General features: G+C 33.5%; 2 protein-coding genes across 3 annotated transcripts in view; both read right to left on the bottom strand.

The window, feature by feature from the left end:
* LOC125846928 (urease accessory protein D) overlaps positions 1-20,939 on the bottom strand; it is a 586,865-nt gene that overhangs the window by 142,324 nt on the left and 423,602 nt on the right. The gene's annotated exons all lie outside the window — the stretch shown is intronic.
* On the bottom strand, positions 266-11,533 carry LOC125846920 (potassium transporter 11). The gene is made up of 8 exons (XM_049526613.1): positions 11,092-11,533; positions 10,198-10,423; positions 7,009-7,254; positions 3,870-3,920; positions 3,487-3,747; positions 3,191-3,358; positions 1,950-2,204; positions 266-1,336 (listed from the first exon to the last, which is right to left on the bottom strand). The coding sequence occupies exons 1-8, from the start codon at positions 11,206-11,208 to the stop codon at positions 306-308; spliced, it is 2,355 nt and encodes a 784-aa protein (XP_049382570.1). The 5' UTR covers positions 11,209-11,533; the 3' UTR covers positions 266-305.

Genomic DNA, 20,939 nt, shown 5'->3' with positions numbered 1-20,939 from the left:
TTTGAGAATTAGAGGCAATTATATTAAGTAGTATTTTCAAAGTCAGCAATTTGATAATCTACTATAGAAGGCATATTAACCAAAACAGAATGGCTGCGCCTACTCAAAACTAAGAGGGAATGCCACCTACTAATAAAATCCCAAATTTTGCAACAGTTGCATTCTTCTATGCAGCCAGTTGTACAAATAATTATGTGCATTCATCTTATCAAAACAGTGCACTGCTATTATCCAAAAGAAAAAAGTTACTGTATAATACAAGAGATGAGACAGTGAAGAAAATCCATAATATTCGAATTGTTAATTTACACATAGAAAATCTGTCCAACATTCAAGAGGCTCTCATGCGGTACATTGAAGATGACACTATTTTCCCTGCATATTTTCCTAAGGAATGCATATATATAGTCTATAGCAAGTTTCTTATAAAACCTGGATTCCCTTCTTGCTCTAATTACAGTGTTCCCAAGTATGTGTACAACCCCAGCATCTCTACAACTGTTTAAGAATTCCAATTCATCTACTTCGGTCTGGCTGCTCTCGTGGCCTGATGATGTGATTGTGCTGTTTCCCTGAGGATGACATTTGGCAGGGGCTATCGAGTCCATTGATGAATAACTGAGTTCAATATTTGCAGTAGATGAGTTCCCATTATAATCTCTTGAATGTTGGGTTTGCTGTCCATATAAGCTGTATTCATCAGAGTCAGAGCAGCCATCCATCATCGAATCCAGCCGGACAAACATAAAGAGATTATCGAAAAGCTTTTTCTCAAAGTCATCATCCTTCTTATGGAGGTCTTTGTAACCATACCTAGCAACACAGCGGAACATGTGATAATTCTTCGGTCCTATCCGTTTCACAAGGAATCTTTCATCTTCTGGAACTGTATAAACAGGAAGGTACTTTACACACACAAATACCACAACTGAGTGTATAGCAGGTAGGTTGGTAATGAAGTGAGAAAAGATGTGAGGCACTCCACTAGCTAGCTCGGTGTACACGAGTCCAATTCCTGGCACACGTACCAATCCTAAACTGGGGCCAAGCCCAAGAATCCATGCCATAGATACCTTGCTGTGCATCTCAAATTCATAGCGTTTCACTGTTCCATAATGCCATACATACATGATGACAAGAAAAGCTGCAGCAATCACGAGGGGAACCCAACCACCCTGGTCAAGCTTAAAAAGTACTGCTGAGAAGTAGGTACATTCAACCACCAGAGATAAGACAGTGAAGATAAGGACAACAACCCAATGACAGTGCCATACTAGTAACATTATCAAAGTCATGAGCAATGTCGTCACCAGCATGACTATCACCACTGCTGTTCCTGTTCAACAAATGCCATGTCAACTAGTGAGTTTCAAGGTAAGGCTGTTGTCAACAGTAATAAGAAATCAATTGCAAGACTTCAGAACAGGGATTATTAATATGAAAAGATGGATACATCTTCTGGTTTGATTTTGTTGGGACAACTTTAAACTGATGTGCCACTTCAATTTTATTGTTGAACCAATAGACACACCTTATCTTTCTCTCCTCCAAATGACAAGGAAAGAAACCTAAACCATGGACAGCTGATTAGCTCGTGCTAATATTAAACTACATTCTAATTGTTGAACTCCAGACTTCACTTCATTAACAAACTTGTAACTTTAGCATGCATGTCAGCGAAAGCACCAAAGAGAACTACAGTAACCTACAATGATCTGATTAAGTACACCATCAACATGCATCAGCTCGAGTGCATGTAACTCTATCACCAGAAATAGCTATGAACCCCTAATAAGGACCATACATAAAGGAAGACAACAAACAGAAATATATTTATCAGTCAACCAGTGTCCCCTCAGAAATTTAATCTTATCAAGACTGAAATCTGTCTTTGCATGTTTAAAATACCAAAGGAATCAAGAAATATTAGATGTAAGGCACAAACTCACCGTAAGCATTGCCTATTTGGCTTTGATTTTTAAATCCAGCAGTAACGGCAATGCAAAGAACCATAAGAATCCAATTAATATCAGGAATATATATCTGCCCCAAGAACTTCTTTGATGTATGCACAACCTTTACTCTTGGGAAACAGCCAAGTGCTAGAGCTTGCTTGATTATTGAAAAAGTTGCAGATATGGTAGCCTGACTGGCAACAATAGCAGCTAAAGTTGCAATGACAAAAACTGGCCAGTATATGCTTTCTGCATCAAGAAAAAAAGATTATTTCTGGCCAGATACATTATACTAATATATTTAGTAACCTTTTACTACTACCATATCTTCCTTGATAATTCTACTTTGTTTCCCTCTTTTTTCTTCAAAGGTAGGCGGAAAATGGTAATCCACATAGACTGTACACTATGACATGATATATAACCTGATTAGTGCTTTTTAGAATTACGTGAAAATAAAATAGGCTCAGTTTGAATTATTAACATAGTAAATGTGCAAACAATATCAATGTTACATGATCAGAGTATTTAGGAATTTATGAACATGTTTCCAAGCCACAACCTCCCGCCCCATATTCAGAGATCCTGTCCTACCCAATACATGAATCCTTATAGCTTGTTAAATGTTAGTAACAATGAATAGGATACAGTGGACCACCCTTCGTCATAGCATTCAAGTCTTGTTACATGGAAAAGAAATCATCTGTGTCTGATAATCACTAGAAAGAAAAAAGGGATGTTTCCATTACAAGAGATAAGGTGTACTCTTTAGCTTCAATAGGTAAGTGGCTTTATCCCCCCCAAAAAAAAGCTTCAATAGGTAAGTGGTGCTTGATTTAAGAATTTTGGATTTGTGAAAAATCATTTAAAAAGAATTTGGTTATGTCTCTATTGGCAAAGGAAGTCTCAGATTCTCCTCTATCACTACTCTTCAGCCACAACCTTGCTCGCGACAAGTCCTTCTTGACATCTCACTGGTTACCCCACACTTAGTTTCTCTTATATATCCTCTCCAATGAGTATGTTCTCTAACTCAATGATTAGATAAAGTGGTAACAGGCTATTTTTCTGTGTACTGAATGTGCACTTTGCCAAAGATACTCCAATCTTCACTCAGAGGCCAGAGCTCTATCGATATTACGACCTTTTAGGTCCACACAATGTTTATCTGTTTTATCACCATTGAGAAAAAAACATCACTTTTGACATTATCAAAGTTCAAGAGCGAGAAATACCTGGAATAGATCGATAGAATGCATCAGCAACGTGATCCGTATTTTGCATGAGGTAAGCTGCTTGTCCAGAATAAGCTAAAAGAAGGCAAGGGAAAACAATGACCGTGAAAGCAAGCTGTATTGCTGACACTGGAAAATGAGCAAGATCAGCAAAAAGTGCTTCTGTTCCTGAAATAGCGAGCCAAGCAATTATAAGTAGGAGCACACACTCATCACCTTGGTGCTGTAATAACTATTGACAAATAACCAAAAAAAAAAGATGTTTGAAAAGAGAGAAAAGGGCAAGAGGAAAAAACCTGTAATGCTGAGCATGATCCCTCCCAGTGATGTCCAACCATCTCTTTTTCCCCTTTTAAAATACCGATATATGTAGACAGGAGAAAAAGCCCGTAAAACAGAGCTATCGTATTTCCAGATGTTATAGATACCAATACCCCCTACTAAAAGAAACCAAAGCAGCACAATTGGGGCAAACAGCCAACCCACTCTGTCTGTGCCATAATGCTGTAAGCTAAACAAACCAACTAATATAATGACAGCAACAACCACTACTACATCTGCATCAACAAGCAGAATAATGAATTTCTTTGTAAGTCATAAATAACTGAAAGAGATGCAAGTAAACAAGCTGTAATTAACAAACACATCAAAGAAAGGTAGTTGGAAGGTAGATTAATACCATTACTCATCTTCGGATGGTCCACCTTGATCCCACCAGAAGCCGAAAGAACTGAGAAAAATATTCTGCATAAGTACTTTCTTGCAAAATAGAAGTATACTTCTCTTTGATAAATAAAAAATCTTTTGGTTGATTATTACACCAAAACAAGTGTCATCACATACAAAATCAAGACATGAAGTTCCAAAATTTCCTCTAACTAATTCGACAACGACAACAACAACTATGCCTCAGTCCCAAACAAGTTGGGATCACTATATGAATCCCCATTTCTTCATTAAGCTCATATCATATTATCATCATACTAAATAAAATAGAAGTGAAAATTAAGTTATAATATATATATATATTTCCTAACAAGTCCAAAACCTATCCTCAACTAATTTGACAAAAAGGAATTCTTTTCATTACACCAAAATACAAATGAAGTAAAAAATCTCAAAAGCACACAACAAAGGCAGCTTTTGTTTCTCAATGCACGTACTTGCCATAGCATTTCACCACTGTTTGAGAGAACCTAAGCTACATAAAATAAAAGTATACGAAGGTCCATAAACAGAAATAAAATTATAATGCAGTACTAGGTGGTCCATCTCTTCCCATTATGACTAACACATGCAACACCAACTTAACAAACATCATCTCCTCTTACTAATCTGCTTTTAAGAAAATTACCTAATAAATTTTAAAATGCCTTTAAGAAAGCATTCCATGTAGATACCATGAAAAAGTCATCACTTTCTTAGATGCTTTTCTCTACCAAACTGACTTCCATCCAAGCCTCATTCCCACCATAAGCATCTGTCGTATACCCTTTTCAACATCATTCTGTCATCCTCTATGAGCTCTGATGGCCATAGATCTTTGTCAGGAAATCCTTGAACTTGTCTCATTCCTAATCCTAGATAGATCTTCTCAACGATACTTCCTAGGACACTTTGGTATTTTGTTCTTTCTGAGTATTTTAGCTACCGTGACATGCTTATTGACAATGAAGAGAGTAAGCTGGGAATTCTCTCTTCAAGGTTTAGCCTCTACAAATACTGTGAGCCAGAATCAGATGTGCTAATCATTATCAACTGGGAACCTGATGATTTGAAAAATACTTCAATCCAAATCGTTATATCATTCCACACTCCTTCCCTTTATGAGGTTACAACATGCCTCAAAACCTATCATGCCCTCGGCATCCATGATAGCAAGAATCACTTCCCACAAGAAGTCCTCCTTTTAACTTTGAATTTTCTACTATAATAACTTCAAATTAAGATTTTACGGAGAAGAAACAACAAACATATATAGATTCACTGTCCCACTTCATATGACACTATTACTATTTAGAGAATCACACAATTGTTTCTTTGATTATTGCTTCCTCTGTTCCATTTTTTGGCACTATTTCCAATCAATCTGTTCCAAAAACAATATAACATTTATTTTCTTTGGAAACAAATTAACTTTAAACTTCACAATTTACCCTTAATGGCATGCTTTAACCGCCACGGAAATCTGTAAATCTCATGGGACATTTAAGACCACAAGTTTCAAAAATCTTTGTTCTCTCGTAAATTTCCTGTCCAGTCAAACATTGTCATGAAGGGACCTTTCACAGCATATGTCTAAAATATTTTTAAGTGTCAACATGATATATAGTAATTTTCATGTACTTCCTAAATATGTCAACTATTTCAAAGAAGCTTGAGGGACCAATCATCAATGTCCAGATTTACAAGAAATTAAATGCTTTAACCCTTCGAATTTGTTATTCTTTCTGGGAAGGAGAGTAAGTTTTTTAGGAAAACTTTTTTACTAGAACAAGAGTAAGAAGTGTTGAACAACTAAAATAAATAAGAATATCATCTCTAAAATGTAAGCTTGAAGTCAATCACAGAAGTCAGTATGATATCAGAGTAGGAAGAAATCTTCAATTCAAGTCATGCTTGACCCAAGAAAAAGCATCAGGTCGGCATTGATGGAGCAAGCTGAAAAACTAAAATAGATGACGAAAAGTCAGAACTCAAAAAACACCAAAAAGAAGCACGGGGAACTAAGTGGCACATAGGACTAAATGATAATCCATGCACCAGGATCCCCTCTAGAATTCATAGGGTTCACCTTTAGGAATCACGTTACAATGATGTAGAATTGGCTTTTCATATATGTCTCAGCAGCCAACTTGCCTTTGAGCTGGAAACTATTGGTGAAATGCTCATTTTGTTCATGAAATACACTAGGGGAGGTTAGCTTTGAAGGAGGTTTAGTTGACAGGGAATATCCTCATGTATCAGTATAAACAAGCACAGTAGGCCGATACTCCAATCAGGTTAGAGCATAACCTCTTTTATGGTGTACTGTCGGTCTCTTACTAAGTCGCGTTCTTGTAGCCAAGCTAATTCTAATCAACATCATCATGTTAGCAAATCTTTAATCCTCGCCTCTCATGACTTTCATCAAGAGAAGCGCAGAAGTATATAATACTATGTGTTGGTCAAGCATGGTGTTTTATTGGTTAAAATTATTGGTAAAAAGCAACAAGTAGCTTTCGCCAAAGCAGAATCTTAGTAATATCAAGTAACTTGTTACTAAAGTGGAATCCCCACCAAGAAAAGTAGAGATAATCGTCAATCAATCTCAGATGTTGTTGCCAAACTTCAATTGACAGTTTCCTTATCAATTTGTGGGTTTAGAAGCATTAAAAGAAATTAAATATGGTGAAGCATACAATGTAGATTCTTGACAACTTAAATGGCATTTCCACCATCAAATGGTGAGTTTGGATGTACAAGGAGTAGCTACAAGAAACGAACAACGCTAGCAATAGTGGATTCTATAGAGTGCAACTCAAGTACTTTTTGTGATGGATGCATGTTGTCTTTATTTCCTACTCTAATCACTAAATACAAGTTCAACAAGTAGTCATCAATATAATCTAAGTACAGTAAAACTATCAGCAGGTACACTATACTAGAAATGTATTGAAGTGTCGTTTCTAATCATTGAGTTTTATCTATACCGGCTGATAAGATTGGTTTTCTAGAAAAATATTATCAGGTAGAGTTCTTCACTAAATAATAAGTGATGAATGTCAACCTAGTCAGTAACAGCTGACAAGTACAAGATGAACTTCAAACTAATGTACCTGATATGGCAGGAGTGAGAATTCCATCACCAATTACCATGCAGGTGCCAACAACTACAAGAATAAGAAGTGTGTTCTTCCTATATGGATATGCCTCCAACCATCTTTTTGTTTTCGCAGCAAATGAATGCTCATGGAATGTGCTACGGCTATAAGTTGTCAGCTCCTCATCAGTTCGGTGTTGGTTTGGAATTGTATTTATCTTAGCTTGTCGACAGAGTAATGAATAAAGAGCAAAAGTCCCACCTGAAAATGGTAAATTCAGTTCTTCCACCCTAGTGCATCATAGAATACTTATATTGATGCTTCTTTTATTTATCTAATTCTTGCATTAGGAACATGTAGCTGAAGATTCTGGCAGAGAGAAGTTATAATTACATCAAACTGACAAGGTACCAAGTAATTATCAGAAAATGTATCTCGTGATTCACTATAGTTGCACAATAGTTAGGAATTCAGAAAAACATAAAGAAACAAACAGCAACTATCTTAACCTAATGTGACAAAATCTGATGAATGACCAATACAAAGTCATATCAGTTGATTTTAAAATGAAGTTCAATTTTACTTAGTGAAGCTTTCATAATATCATCAAAATTAGAGAATCGGTTTGCTGCAGTGAACAACTAGCCTCAATTTCTAAACAAAACAGTCCATACCAAAAAACATTAATATTCAGGAAAGCATTCCTATCTATGAGACAGTCACATAAGAAGGTTGTTTTGGCATATAATAAAAATTAAGAATCAAAATTCGATATCTCTTGTCAAGCTAGAAAATATTAAGCAAAGGCATTAATTTTGATTAGAGAATCTCTCATTTGTCCAATTTCATATTGTAACACTCTGTCCTTATAGCAATATGAGCTACTTATAGGAGGCATGGTTTCTTAGTATCAGTACAGGTTCTCTTGTCTAATGGAGGATCGGAGTCAGCCTAATGGATAATGACAGGCAGACCAAAGACTACATATTGCAATCTAGGAGGTATGGTTTCTTAGTACTCTTTTTTGTTTTAAGGTATCATTTGATGGTAATAGAGGGAAAATATTCGGTTCACATTTAACATTTTAATTTGAGAGGACTTCAAGAGACAATTCCTTGTGATAAAACATCTCCAATTAGACTAAGTTGAGGGCAAAATAATTGGATAGACTGCTCACATCTCCAATTAGACTAAGCTTGGTCTAGTAGTAAGAGAGCGGAACATGATGTGTGGGTTAGGCGCACGTCCCGGGTATGAATCTATCACAAACTAAAGCCTGCTATTTAAGTGGAGAAAGGTAGAGAGCCCATTATCCCTGCTGTTCCAAATTGTGCCAGCTTGGCCTCTGGGATTGCTTGGTTAGTAATACAAAAGAATTGGGAAGACCGCTTTGGGGATGCTAGACTGTCTTTTCCTTTTCGACAAAGAGAGCTTAGTCGACTGCAACAGTTTGAGTGCTTCAATCGATGCAGTGACTGAACAAGTGGGTTGTGGTGTACCAGGTTAACAGGAGCTAATCCTCTTTATTAATTACAGTTCTATAACAGATAATCTTGCGTCATATTTCTTGTCAAGAATCTTATCATACCTCCTAAGCATGCTGCAGTGGTTCCTTATTTTGAGAGGTGTAAGATGAAATTTCAGGGTTTCATGTAAGTAGGATTGAGTGGCTAAGAATCTAAGACTCATTCTAAGTTGTCTTTATATTGTTCATCGCATTGTGACAGATGGCAAGAAATAGTTTGAGTTGCTTGAGGAACACTGTGTTGCCACATCTTTGCTTAATGAGGTTTTAGCTATTAAATATCGAGATTATGGCGATAAGAAGAATGGACAAATACTATGCTGTTGCTGGTGGTGGTATGGTGCATAAGGTTAGAACCATGCCTGGAATGTGGTGTGTTTCTGCAGGGCATAATCTCTATCAAGATCAGAAGTCTTCTTTTGGTTGATCGTAACTTTTTATTTACGCGAAATAATATACAATTTATCCTCTTTTGTATACATTTATTCTAGATTTGGAAAACATAGGCAATGGGAATGAGAATATCAGTCATTCTCTAGTCTTCTAGAAGTTCTTCCATCTATTATTATCTATGTGAAGTAAAAAAAGGAGTTTTTCTGAAGGTAAGTAGTAAGTGCAGGTGAATTGTTGTCATATATCAACTTAGGTGACATGAAAATGAATGGGGGAAAGGAAGAGTATTGAAACTTTAATTACAATAGATACCAAAAAGAAAGGGAGTAGGGACCGAGAAGCATCACCCAAATTGCTTAAGGAGCAATGACCATTTTGCTTGTCAAAACAAATTTTAAAACCATATTGTTAATAAATCATATAAAATATTTCACAGGAAAGAGAGTTTTATAGACCATGTCAAATCTGAAACAGATGTCCTACCATTGGCTGCAATCATACAAAATCCTAGAGAAAATAAAGGAATCTTCTGTGTCAAACTAGGAGGAATCAGCAGCATTATGCATTTCAGTCAGAATTTTTTTTCTTCCCCATACCTACAGCCGCATCATGGCTTCTTCAATATTGTATTCCCTTTTCATACCTTCTTCAAAATGTTTTACTTGAGCCGAGGGTCTATTAGGGAAACAACCTTTCTACTTTCACAAGGTAGGTGTAAAGTCTACGTACACACCACCCTCCCTGGACTCCACTTGTGGGATTACACTGGGTATGTTGTTGTTGTTGCCATACCTACAGCCTCACCATTGATTTCATTTTCTCCAAGAAGAAAGCAAGTCCAGAATATTAGGTATATTAGTTTCTTGATATATCTGTTCTATAGTTTCTCCGTCTCTCACCCCACCTTACACAACACACACTCTTTCCCGCATCCTGTTGATTTTTAGCCCTGATTATCAATGCTAGGTTCCTAGTTGTAACCTAGAAATTACAGTTCTCTGTTCTCTCTAATTGGCCTGTCTTCAAACTGAGAGAAAGGATAGCTATCTTAATCCAGCCAATGAAAGGTGGACAATCAAAGCTAAATCATCATATATGCCATTTCCAAAATGTGTTAGTAGTACAGAGTTAGAATTTTCAGCTACACAGAATAATTTCATTTAGACATCCTTCTCTGACTTTTGAAGCAGTCATGGAACACTTACTAATCATAGGACATGCATACACAGATACAAGGTATCAATATATTAATCAGATGTGTAACTTTTACTTCAAAATCAGCTTACCTTGGCCATTGTCATTTGCTCTACATACTATGAAAACATACTTGAGGAGAGGGATAAGCGTAAGAGAGTATATAATTAATGAGAGTGCTCCAATGACATCTTCTGGATCTTCAATTCCACGGGGAAATGTATTATTGTAGACATACAAAGGAGATGTCCCAAGGTCACCATACACCACTCCAAGACTCTGATAAGCAAGCCGCAATAACAACAATGTCGAGAATTTCTGAATTAAGACACATGAATCAGGCAACTCGCTAAACAATGAGCATAACTAAAATGATCCATAAGTTGCTCACTTTGTGATCAACGAAATTAGAGCAAGCACCGGGTCATAACCACATTCAAAGAAATGCAAGTATGAAGTTTGCAGATGATGTACAATTTCAGTTATCTGTTTTTGATCATTCATTACTGTTGCATTCATAAAGATGAAGTATACAAGTCTACACACGATGAACTACATAACCATACATTAAATATATGTACACACACATGTTATTTGATATCAACCTAAAATCATTCTCTAGATCTTATAGAATAGCTATCCAATCATCTATAGTGGCAGATGAACTAATTAATGTCTTACTAGATCCATGTAATTCTTTACATACATATTTTATGAGACTGCAAACTACTCATGCAATAAGATCAAGTAGGCAACAAATCATCCAAGCATCTTTAAGCTGATTGAGTGCTAACACATAAAAGTTCAATTAATCAAATGAATCCAGCAGTGCTTTGGCTAAAACTAAAAGGGGGGGAAAAGTAAAGAGAAACAGTAAAGAAGTAAAGCAAGCAGAAAGCAAAAGGTCCCTAAAAAAAAGGTATCTTTGACAATAACCTATTCCTGAGGAATCAATTTCATGCACACAAAAGAAAGGTACATGTTACCTTTTCTCTATACATATTTCTTAGCCTTCCAGCCTCCTCATCCATAGGCTGATCAAGCTTTTGCTCTAAATCCCACATCCCTCCTTTATTTTCATTATTCTCTTCATCAATTTCCATCTCTCAGATCAAATCCAAGAACTACTGCTTAACTTGAACCCTCCAAGAGTTTCAGGCCAAAAAGAACCCCTAAAAGCCAAAATTGGAAATGGAACAGTGCAAGAACAGAGTGGATATATCCAAAAAGATTTGATTTTTTTTTTCTCAAGTAACTTATATTCTCAAGTGGGGTCAAGTCAATCAATATCAACCACATAAGAAACCAAGCCAACTTGGTAACTCCAACCCTTTCATTTTAGTAACTCAATTCTCCTCAAAAAACAAAAAGTGTACTGAAATTAAAGAAAGGTTCTTTTTTTTTTCTTCAAAAGAACTCAAAGATTGAATCTTTGAAGAAAGTGACCAAACCCCAATTCTTGAAAAGGAAAAGGGGAGAGAGAGATAGAAAGAGGGAAGTTAAGAGTCTGTTGCAGTCATTGTTGCTGCTTCAGTAAACTCATTTTTTCTTCTATCCCATTTACAGAGAAGAACAAACAAACAAACAAAAAACAACTCAAATTGCTTTCACTTTTCAAAGTCTCTTCCTCTTTATCTCTTTGCTATATACTGCTCTGTGTTTGAGAGAGAGATTTGATAAGAGTTATTTCATGCAAAGCTGGCAGTTTTGGAAATTAGTATGATGTTACTGCAATGGTTTAATTTCTTACTATATTTATACAAAGAATCAAAATCAATATTCTACCAACCAAATTGATTACTTCCCCTCCTTTTCTTTTTGGTTTAGTTTTAAAAAGAATGTTTCACGTGATATATTTAAATCATATAATTAAATGATATTTTGGTATAGTTTATAGATATCTAATTTAAGATTTCAAATTTATAAATTATGTATGTTAAAATAGGATAAACAAATTGAAACAGAGAGAATTGCATCGTTTAGGCTTGGGAGATTTAATTTATAGTAAACTTACAGGTAGTTAAACGACCGTCATTTGGNGAATCAAAATCAATATTCTACCAACCAAATAGATTACTTCCTCTCCTTTTCTTTTTGGTTTAGTTTTAAAAAGAATGTTTCACGTGATATATTTAAAATCATATAAGTAAATAATATTTTGGTATAGTTTATATATATCTAATTTAAGATTTCAAATTTATAAATTATGTATGTTAAAATAGGATAAACAAATTGAAACAGAGAGAATTGCATCGTTTAGGCTTGGGAGATTTAATTTATAGTAAACTTACAGGTAGTTAAACGACCGTCATTTGGCAATGTGTTAGAGTTATGCAGAAATTAGTTACGAGAGAATTCATGAATTATTTTATGTAATGTATTGATTTTACGAGGTTTAATTATTCATTTATTAGTTATTCCATCTTCTATCCTACCATAAAATGATATATAGATTCTCTCATTACTTATAAATTTAAACCAACATCATATTAATTTAATATATATGAATAATTTACCTCCTAGCCAACTATCAAGCATGATATTACTTATACAAAATTTAATACGTACATGTATAAGTCACTTTCAAATCAGATACCAAACTTTCCTTAGAGTACCAACTTTGTTCGCGTGCTCAAACTAGTGAAATATCAATTTTAAAATATTAAGTTTGTTATAAATACACTATTACACAATTTTCTTGAATAATTTTGTAATCAAACATACAACTTGTAAGTAGCTCAGAGTTTCTTGAAAATCCTTGATGTAGCAACTTCCTCACACCTGCAATTAAGCATATATACAACTTGCAAGTAGTTCAAACATACAACTTGAAAGTAGCTTACACACACAACTTGTCAGTAACTTCTGAAAAGCCTCGCAACAACTTTCTTTCTTCTATAAATAGGAAGACAATTCAGTTCATTGTATATCAGTTCGAAGATGAATAATATATCAGCTTCTCTATACTTGTCTGATGTCTCTATTGTATTTACTTTATAGTATTTATTTCATAATGTGTTATCAGCACAAGAATTTGTCTTAAATACTTTAAAATCATCAAAGATATGCATTTACCTTTATTATATTGTTATCTCATGTATTCAGATTAGAAAACCATAAATAATAAAAGATGAAAAGAAAAAAAAACAAAGAACTATCCAAGTCCACAAAATTCACTGTGTGTCCTTAAGAAATTTAATCCCCTCAAGTACCCGAGGTTGTAGATTAATTCCTCCCAAGATAAAGCAGATTAACCATTAAAGAAGTAGTGGTACCTCAAACTTCAATAATTTCAACGAACTCAAAATGAAAGCAATGAATCACACACACAGACACGATCGATCGATTTTGTTTTGTATGCAAAAAAAGGGAAGAATTCGATGCCGAAAAATGAGAGAAAGTCTCTCTATTTATAGCCAACAAAGGGTAAAGGTCACAACTCTTAGGAAAGAAGACAACCTTTCAGAAAGGTCACAACACTTTGGAAAAGGCACAACCTTTCAAACGGTCACAACCCTTTGGAAATGACACAACCTTTCATAAAGGTCACAACCCTTTAGCATAGTCACAACCCTTCATTTCCTGTTCACACCTTTAAAACCCAACAATCCCCCACATGAATAGGGAATGGCTATTGTTAAAACATATGCATGAAAAACTGTGTGATTCGTAAGTAAGGATTGATTGCATCTGGATAAGTGGGTTTCCCTTTGAACTTTCCATAGTGAACATATATCGGATATACTCGGTCAATCGGTAGATTTGATAACTTTGAACCGTCGAGCTTTGTTGTATACCTAGACATCATAAGTCACACAATCAACCCTTGAACTATTTTTGGTTCTTATTATTTTGTACATTTCAGTCATGAACACGTCTTGGTTTATAAGTGCGTAGAGAGCTGGCCTTACCGGATTCTCCTTGAAGCGGCTTACACTTCACACTTACATAGGTGATTTCTAAATGTGTTATCCAGTAGATACACCATTTGATATACCCTGTATCAAACTTAGAAACCACTAAAAAGTCTTAATGCATTTATCCTTGTTACTGAACATTATCTTATCATGAGAATGGACCATAAAAAAAATATTTTGACAATGTTGAACCGTCATCAATGACTTTGTTTGATCTCCTTGAACCTAGATCTTGGGATCTCCAGTCTTCTAGGTAGAGTTACCGCCACAATGAATTGTCCTCGGCAATAGTCTCATTCCCTTGGATAATCTATCAACTTCCTCTCTAGTTAGGCCTTTTATAAGTGGATCCGTCATATTATCCTTTGACTTTACATAGTCAATTATGATAATTCCACTAGAGAGTAGTTCTCTAACGATATTATGTCTACGTCATATATGACGAGACTTTCCGTTATACATCATGCTCCATGCCCTACCTATTGAAAATTTAACTCTCACAGTGTATGCATACTAGAGCTAAAAGGTTTGAGACAAAAAACTTTCAAGAAATTTTGGAGTCATTCAACTTCTTCACCGGCCTTATCTTGAGTGATAAACTCAGATTTCATAGTAGAGCGAGAGATACATTTCTGTTTGGAAGATTTCCAAGAGATTGCTCGTCCACCAAAAGTAAATACATATTCACTCGTGGATTTTACTTCATTTGCCTTAGTGATTCAAGTTGCATCACTATGTTCTTCCAATACTGTTGAATATTAGTTATAATGCAAAACAATAGTTTTTAAGTATGTTTTAAATACTCCAAAACTTTTTTCATTGTCATACAATGAGTTTGATTGAGATTACTTGTGAACCAACTCAGTTTACTAATAACACATGTTGTATCTGATTGCGTACACTTCATGATATATATCATATTTCTCAATACTCTAGCATAATCCAATTGNACTTTCCGTTATACATCATGCTCCATGCCCTACCTATTGAAAATTTAACTCTCACCGTGTATGCATACTAGAGCTAAAAGGTTTGAGCCAAAAAACTTTCAAGAAATTTTGGAGTCATTCAACTTCTTCACCGGCCTTATCTAGAGTGATAAACTCAGTTTTCATAGTAGAGCGAGAGATACATTTCTGTTTGGAAGATTTTCAAGAGATTGCTCGTCCACCAAGAGTAAATACATATTCACTCGTGGATTTTACTTCATTTGCCTTAGTGATTCAATTTGCATCACTATGTTCTTCCAATACTGTTGAATATTAGTTATAATGCAAAACAATAGTTTTTAAGTATGTTTTAAATACTCCAAACCTTTTTTCATTGTCATACAATGAGTTTGATTGAGATTACTTGTGAACCAACTCAGTTTACTAATAGCACATGCTATATCTGATTGCGTACACTTCATGATATATATCATATTTCTCAATACTCTAGCATAATCCAATTGTGAGTCACGTTTGTCTTCATCTTTTGAAGTACAAAGCTCACATTTATTGGAGTCTTGACAATATTGAAATTCAAATACTTGAATTTGTCAAGTACATTTTCAATCACATCAGTAACTTCAATGTCTTTCATATCGAAGTTAGTTTCTAGCATATGCTTAGTAGCATTTATGTTAGAAATGTCTCTTTTGATGATCAACACGTCATCAAGATAAAAAAAAACAATGACCTTGTGATTTGGAGTGTCTTTAATGTAAAAACATTTATCACATTCATTAATGTTGAAGTCATTTGCCAACATAGTTTGGTCAAACTTCGCATGTCATTATTTGAGCGCTTGTTTTTAGTCGACAAAGTGTCTTAACAAGTTTACAAACTTTCTTTTCTTTACTGGGAACCACAAAACCCTCGGGTTGTTCCATGTAAATTTCTTCCTCCAATTCTCCATTTTAAAAAAATATTTTCACATCCATTTTGACGAATTTGAAGGCCATATACCGCAACTAGTGCAATTAACATTTGAATTAATGTAATCCTAGTTAGTGGCTATTATGTGTCAAACAAGGCTTTCTTATTGTCTAAAGCCTATGACAACAAGTCTTGCTTTGTATTTTCCAATAGTTTCATCAACCTTCTTTTCCTTTTTTTTAGATCCACTTTGAACCCAAAGGTTTATTTCTTGGAGGAAGATCAACCAACTCTCAAGTGTGGTTGCTCAAGATTGAAGCAATCATATTATTGACAGTCTCTTTTCAAATAGGATGAGTCCACAGAAGACATATCTTCTTCGACTATATGGACTCATTTTCAAGAAGAAATGTTACAAAATCAAACCCAGAAGAAGTAATTTGTCCATTGACATTTACTACGCCTCTGAATCTCTTTATTAAGTACATTCTCCTTGGGTTCTTTCCAAGGTCGTTTAGACCCTTCACTTGATTATCCGATGATTCGGACTTATGAACCATAAATCGACATGCTTTACTATTTGTAGCATATCCAATGAACATACAATCCAAAGTCTTAGGTCCTATTTTGACCCATTTGGGAATAGTTCCCTCATTTCCATTTTTCATATAAAATAGACTGTATTGGAAATTGTTTGATCACTATCTTTCAAGAGTTATTGCTTGTATAAACTTTAAGGGACGACAAACAATTCTCTATCAGGATACAACAAAGCCTGAACAAACACAACTTTCTGTTGCTCCCTTTCTTAACAAACAAAAGTTTTTTCTTTTTTTTTGTTACTCCCTTTACTAACAAACAAAACTTTTTGTTTCTCTCTTTCTGAACATACAAACTTTTTGTTGTTCTCTTTTGCTATAATGATTGCACCCCCCACAAATTTTGTGGTAAACCTGAACTTATAAATAGGACATTCAACATTTCCTTCAAAGTTTGTTTTTTTTTATCTATCAACAATTTCATTAGATTGAGGTGAGAATGTGCAGTAATTTGATGGATGATTTCATTTTCCAAATATATTTCTGCAAAAGAAGATTCATATTCTCCATATCTACCACTTCTAATCATGACAATCTTTTTATCCAATTGATTTTCAACTTCAGTTTTATATTGCCTATATGTTTCTATTGCTTCATCCTTACCATACAACAAATAAACATAACAATATCTAGTGCAATTGTCAATAAAATTTATGAAACACTTTTTCCCACCACGAGATGTGTTGACTTCATATCACAAATGTTAGTGTAAATCAATTCTAAGGTATTAAAATTCCTTTGATTTATTGCACTAAAAGTTAGGCAAAACTTCTAAGTTGATCAGTTTTTGCAAGGTTTTGTAATTGACATGTCCCAAACATTTATGTCACAAACAATTTGATTCAAGCAAGTAAGAACAAACAAAAATACTAAGTTTGAAAAGACCTTCTGTGAGGTAACCTTTTCGCACAAATATTTTGTTCTTTACTTTTTTATAAATTTCTCAAATACAGACATTGTTTTAGAGTCAACACCTTGACATATGTCCTTTTCAGAAGGACATTTCCATAACATTCAATTTGTTATAGAATTACCCATGACCATAGTCTCATCGGTCCAATAAGGGCATTATGACCCAAATGTATGTTTTACAACACAAACATAACATATCACTTTTCACCAATATTCACGTCTATACAAAAAAAAATATTTCAATAGACATCTTTTCATGAAAAATCACAATATTTTAAGTGAAACTTTTTCATCAAAGAATACAATTATTTTGAACGAGTAATATAATTTTGTGGTTTTATACTAGTCATATCATATACTAGTAAAGAGAGACTCAACGACCACAATATTAAATATATTCCAAGAATTTTGTGGATCTAACATAATACAAGATAGTCATTAAATTTCATATCTTGTACTTTCAAATTTAAATTAGATAGTAAGTCTAATTTTGTGTTTATCACAAGTAAAGAACCCCCCACATTTTAAATATGTTCTCAAAAATATTTTTCAAGTATTTGAAATTATTTTCCACATATTTTTTCTCATGCTTTCATATTGTGTACCATCAAAATACACATTGGCAACACGAAGCCTTCTTTTGGAGATTTAATCCATAGAAACACCCATTGCAGGCACAAAAATCACTAATTTTATGTCACTGGTGTTTTTTTTCATTTCTGTCACAATTAGACAAACCACTTAGTATTTAGAATACTAACAATAAAGATTTAATCTTTATTCAACTTGTTTCTATTTTAACGATGAAGTTTTTATATTCTTCTAATCGTTAACCGAATGAACCTTGAATTCTGATGAAGTTTTTATATTCTTCGAATCAGTTTCATATTTAGACAAAGTAGTAAACCAAAAAGATTTTAATCTCCAGAAACCTCAAATACAACACTGTTTCTAGCTAACGATGAAGATTTTATCTTTTTCAAATCATTTAGCCTTAATATTCCTGACGAAGATTTTGTATTCTTAAAGTCAGAATGTTCATTCAAACAGAGTATTTAACAAATTGGTGAAGTTTCTATATTCTTCAAATCAATACACAATCTGATTTGTTCGTGAAGTTCTTATATTCTTCAAATCAAATGAGCAAAAAAAATCAAAAGATTTTAGTCTCCAAAAGTCAAACACAACCAAATTTCACATGGAGTAGAAAGCTACAAAAGTTTTTTTCCCTCTAAACATAATACATATTAATAATAATAAAGACATATTCTGAGATCATCACATAATGACCATCTATCCTAACATTTATGAAATAAATCTCATAACTTATAAATGATAGAAAAAGAAAAATAATAATCAAGGGAAATAAAGATACAACCTGATTTTTACTCTCATTGAATCATATATATTCTATCTGTCAGCAATGAATCCATGCAAGTCACTTTTCTTGCTATTTTTTTTTAAGTTTCCATCATATTCCTATTTTCCTCAAGAAGACATTTAATTTCAACAAGAAACTAAACTCATGTTCAAATATTTAAGGAGACAACATTTGTTCATTTACTTCTTCCCATAGTTATATAAACCAATAATATAGGGAAAATAAATAAATTAAAGTGCATATCTTAACAATTATGCACATAATAACTTTTCTTATTGAAAAGAAAACTAAAGGGGTGCAATGCTTCAATGCACTTGGGAAGAAAATAAAAATAATCTTACCCATCCAAGTAAAACATACTACACAAATTATACTCGAACATATTAAAGTAGTACTAATTCACCCCAGATCTCTTTTATCATATAATGAAATAGTTCTCTTATTCTTTTCTTTTTCTTTTCCCAACAAAAAGAACACATAAAATAAAAGTAATTTCCTTACCACAAAAAATACCATCAATATTAAATTTCTGTTATCTCCTATATTCAGATTAGAAAACCAGAAATAATAAAAGATGAAAAGAAAAAAAAATAAAGAACTATCCGAGTCCACAGAATTCACTGTGTGTCCTTAAGAAATTTAATCCCCTCACATACCCGAGGTTGTATATTAATTCCTCCCAAGATAAAACGGATTAACCATTAAAGAAGTAGCGGTACCTCAAACTTCGATAATTTCAACGAACTAAAAATGATAGCAACGAATCACACACACAAACACGATCAATCATTTTTGTTTTGTAAGAAATGTATGCAAAAGAAGGGAAGAATTCGATGCCGAAAAATGAGAGAAAACCTCTCTATTTATAGCCAACAAAGGGTAAATGTCACAACTCTTAGGAAAGAAGACAACCTTTTAGAAAGGTCACAACCCTTTGGAAAAGACACAACCTTTTAAACGGTCACAACCCTTTAGAAAGTACACAACCTTTCATAAAGGTCACAACCCTTTGACATAGTCACAACCCTTCAGGAGAGTCACAACCCTTCATTTCCTATTCACACCTTTAAAACCCGACATATATTTCATAAATCTCGTAGTGATTAAGTTCATTTAGTATATAATAATCAAAATTTGTTAAATTTTATGGTACTTCATATACTCCTAAAGTAACAATTGTTTTGAAACCTAGTATACTCCGAAAGAAATGTTACAAAAAAATTCTTTGCATTATATGTATGTCCTCGTTTTACTCTTAAATTAGTAAATTTGAGTTGACCTCAACTCTAGTCCATTCGGTATTTCATATGTATATGTTGAAGAAGTACCATTTTGATGATTTTCATGTGATTATATGGGACTCGCTGAAATTGAATCAGAATCTAGCTTTTGAGGAGAAATTTATAGCTATTTTGGATAGGGGTGTACATGGCCGGGTTGGTTCCGGTTTTTCAAATATCAAACCAAACCATTTGTGTCGGATTTTTAAATTTATAAATCAAACCAAACCAATAAAACTCGGGTTTTTCAACCTCGGGTTTTTCAGTTTTTCGGGTTGTTTCGGGTTTTTCCGGTAAATTATTCATACAAACATATAGTTTACTTGTACTTCAAATATTTCTTTAGTCCTACCAAAATACAACTATCTAAGATGTTTCTTAAAAATATAACATAATATGATATGACTAATGACACTAAATTATGCAACAAAAATAATAATAATGAAATTGTGTAAAACAAATATTGCAAATTAACAAGTCATAATGAAAATGATCATAGTTTAAAAGTACTAAATCATGCTAAAATTAAGTTTAATAAGTATTAGTTACATGACTAAATATTAAAGGAAACTAAAATTAGATTATGTATTTTAATTGTCTAAACCAATGTAAAACTAAAGAATAACTATTCAATATTATTGTCATTCTTAGTGTTGAATTGATTTTCTTTTTGCATTAGTATTAATTTGATTTTGATTTAAGCTTTATTATAATTACCAACATTTGTGTACTATAATCTTTATTGGCCCATTCATAATTCTAAGTTTCAAACTTGAAATAATAAATTAAAAGATAAAAACTATGAAAAAGTATAAGAAATATTTAAAAATTATATCAAAGTAAATATTTTTATGTATAAAATAAAATTTTAAAATTATATATATAA

This window comes from Solanum stenotomum, chromosome 12, assembly GCF_019186545.1.
Source record: "Solanum stenotomum isolate F172 chromosome 12, ASM1918654v1, whole genome shotgun sequence".
Classification (NCBI taxonomy): Eukaryota; Viridiplantae; Streptophyta; class Magnoliopsida; order Solanales; family Solanaceae; genus Solanum; species Solanum stenotomum.
Note: the sequence above shows the minus strand (reverse complement) of the source record. Positions and strands in the feature narration are given on the sequence as shown.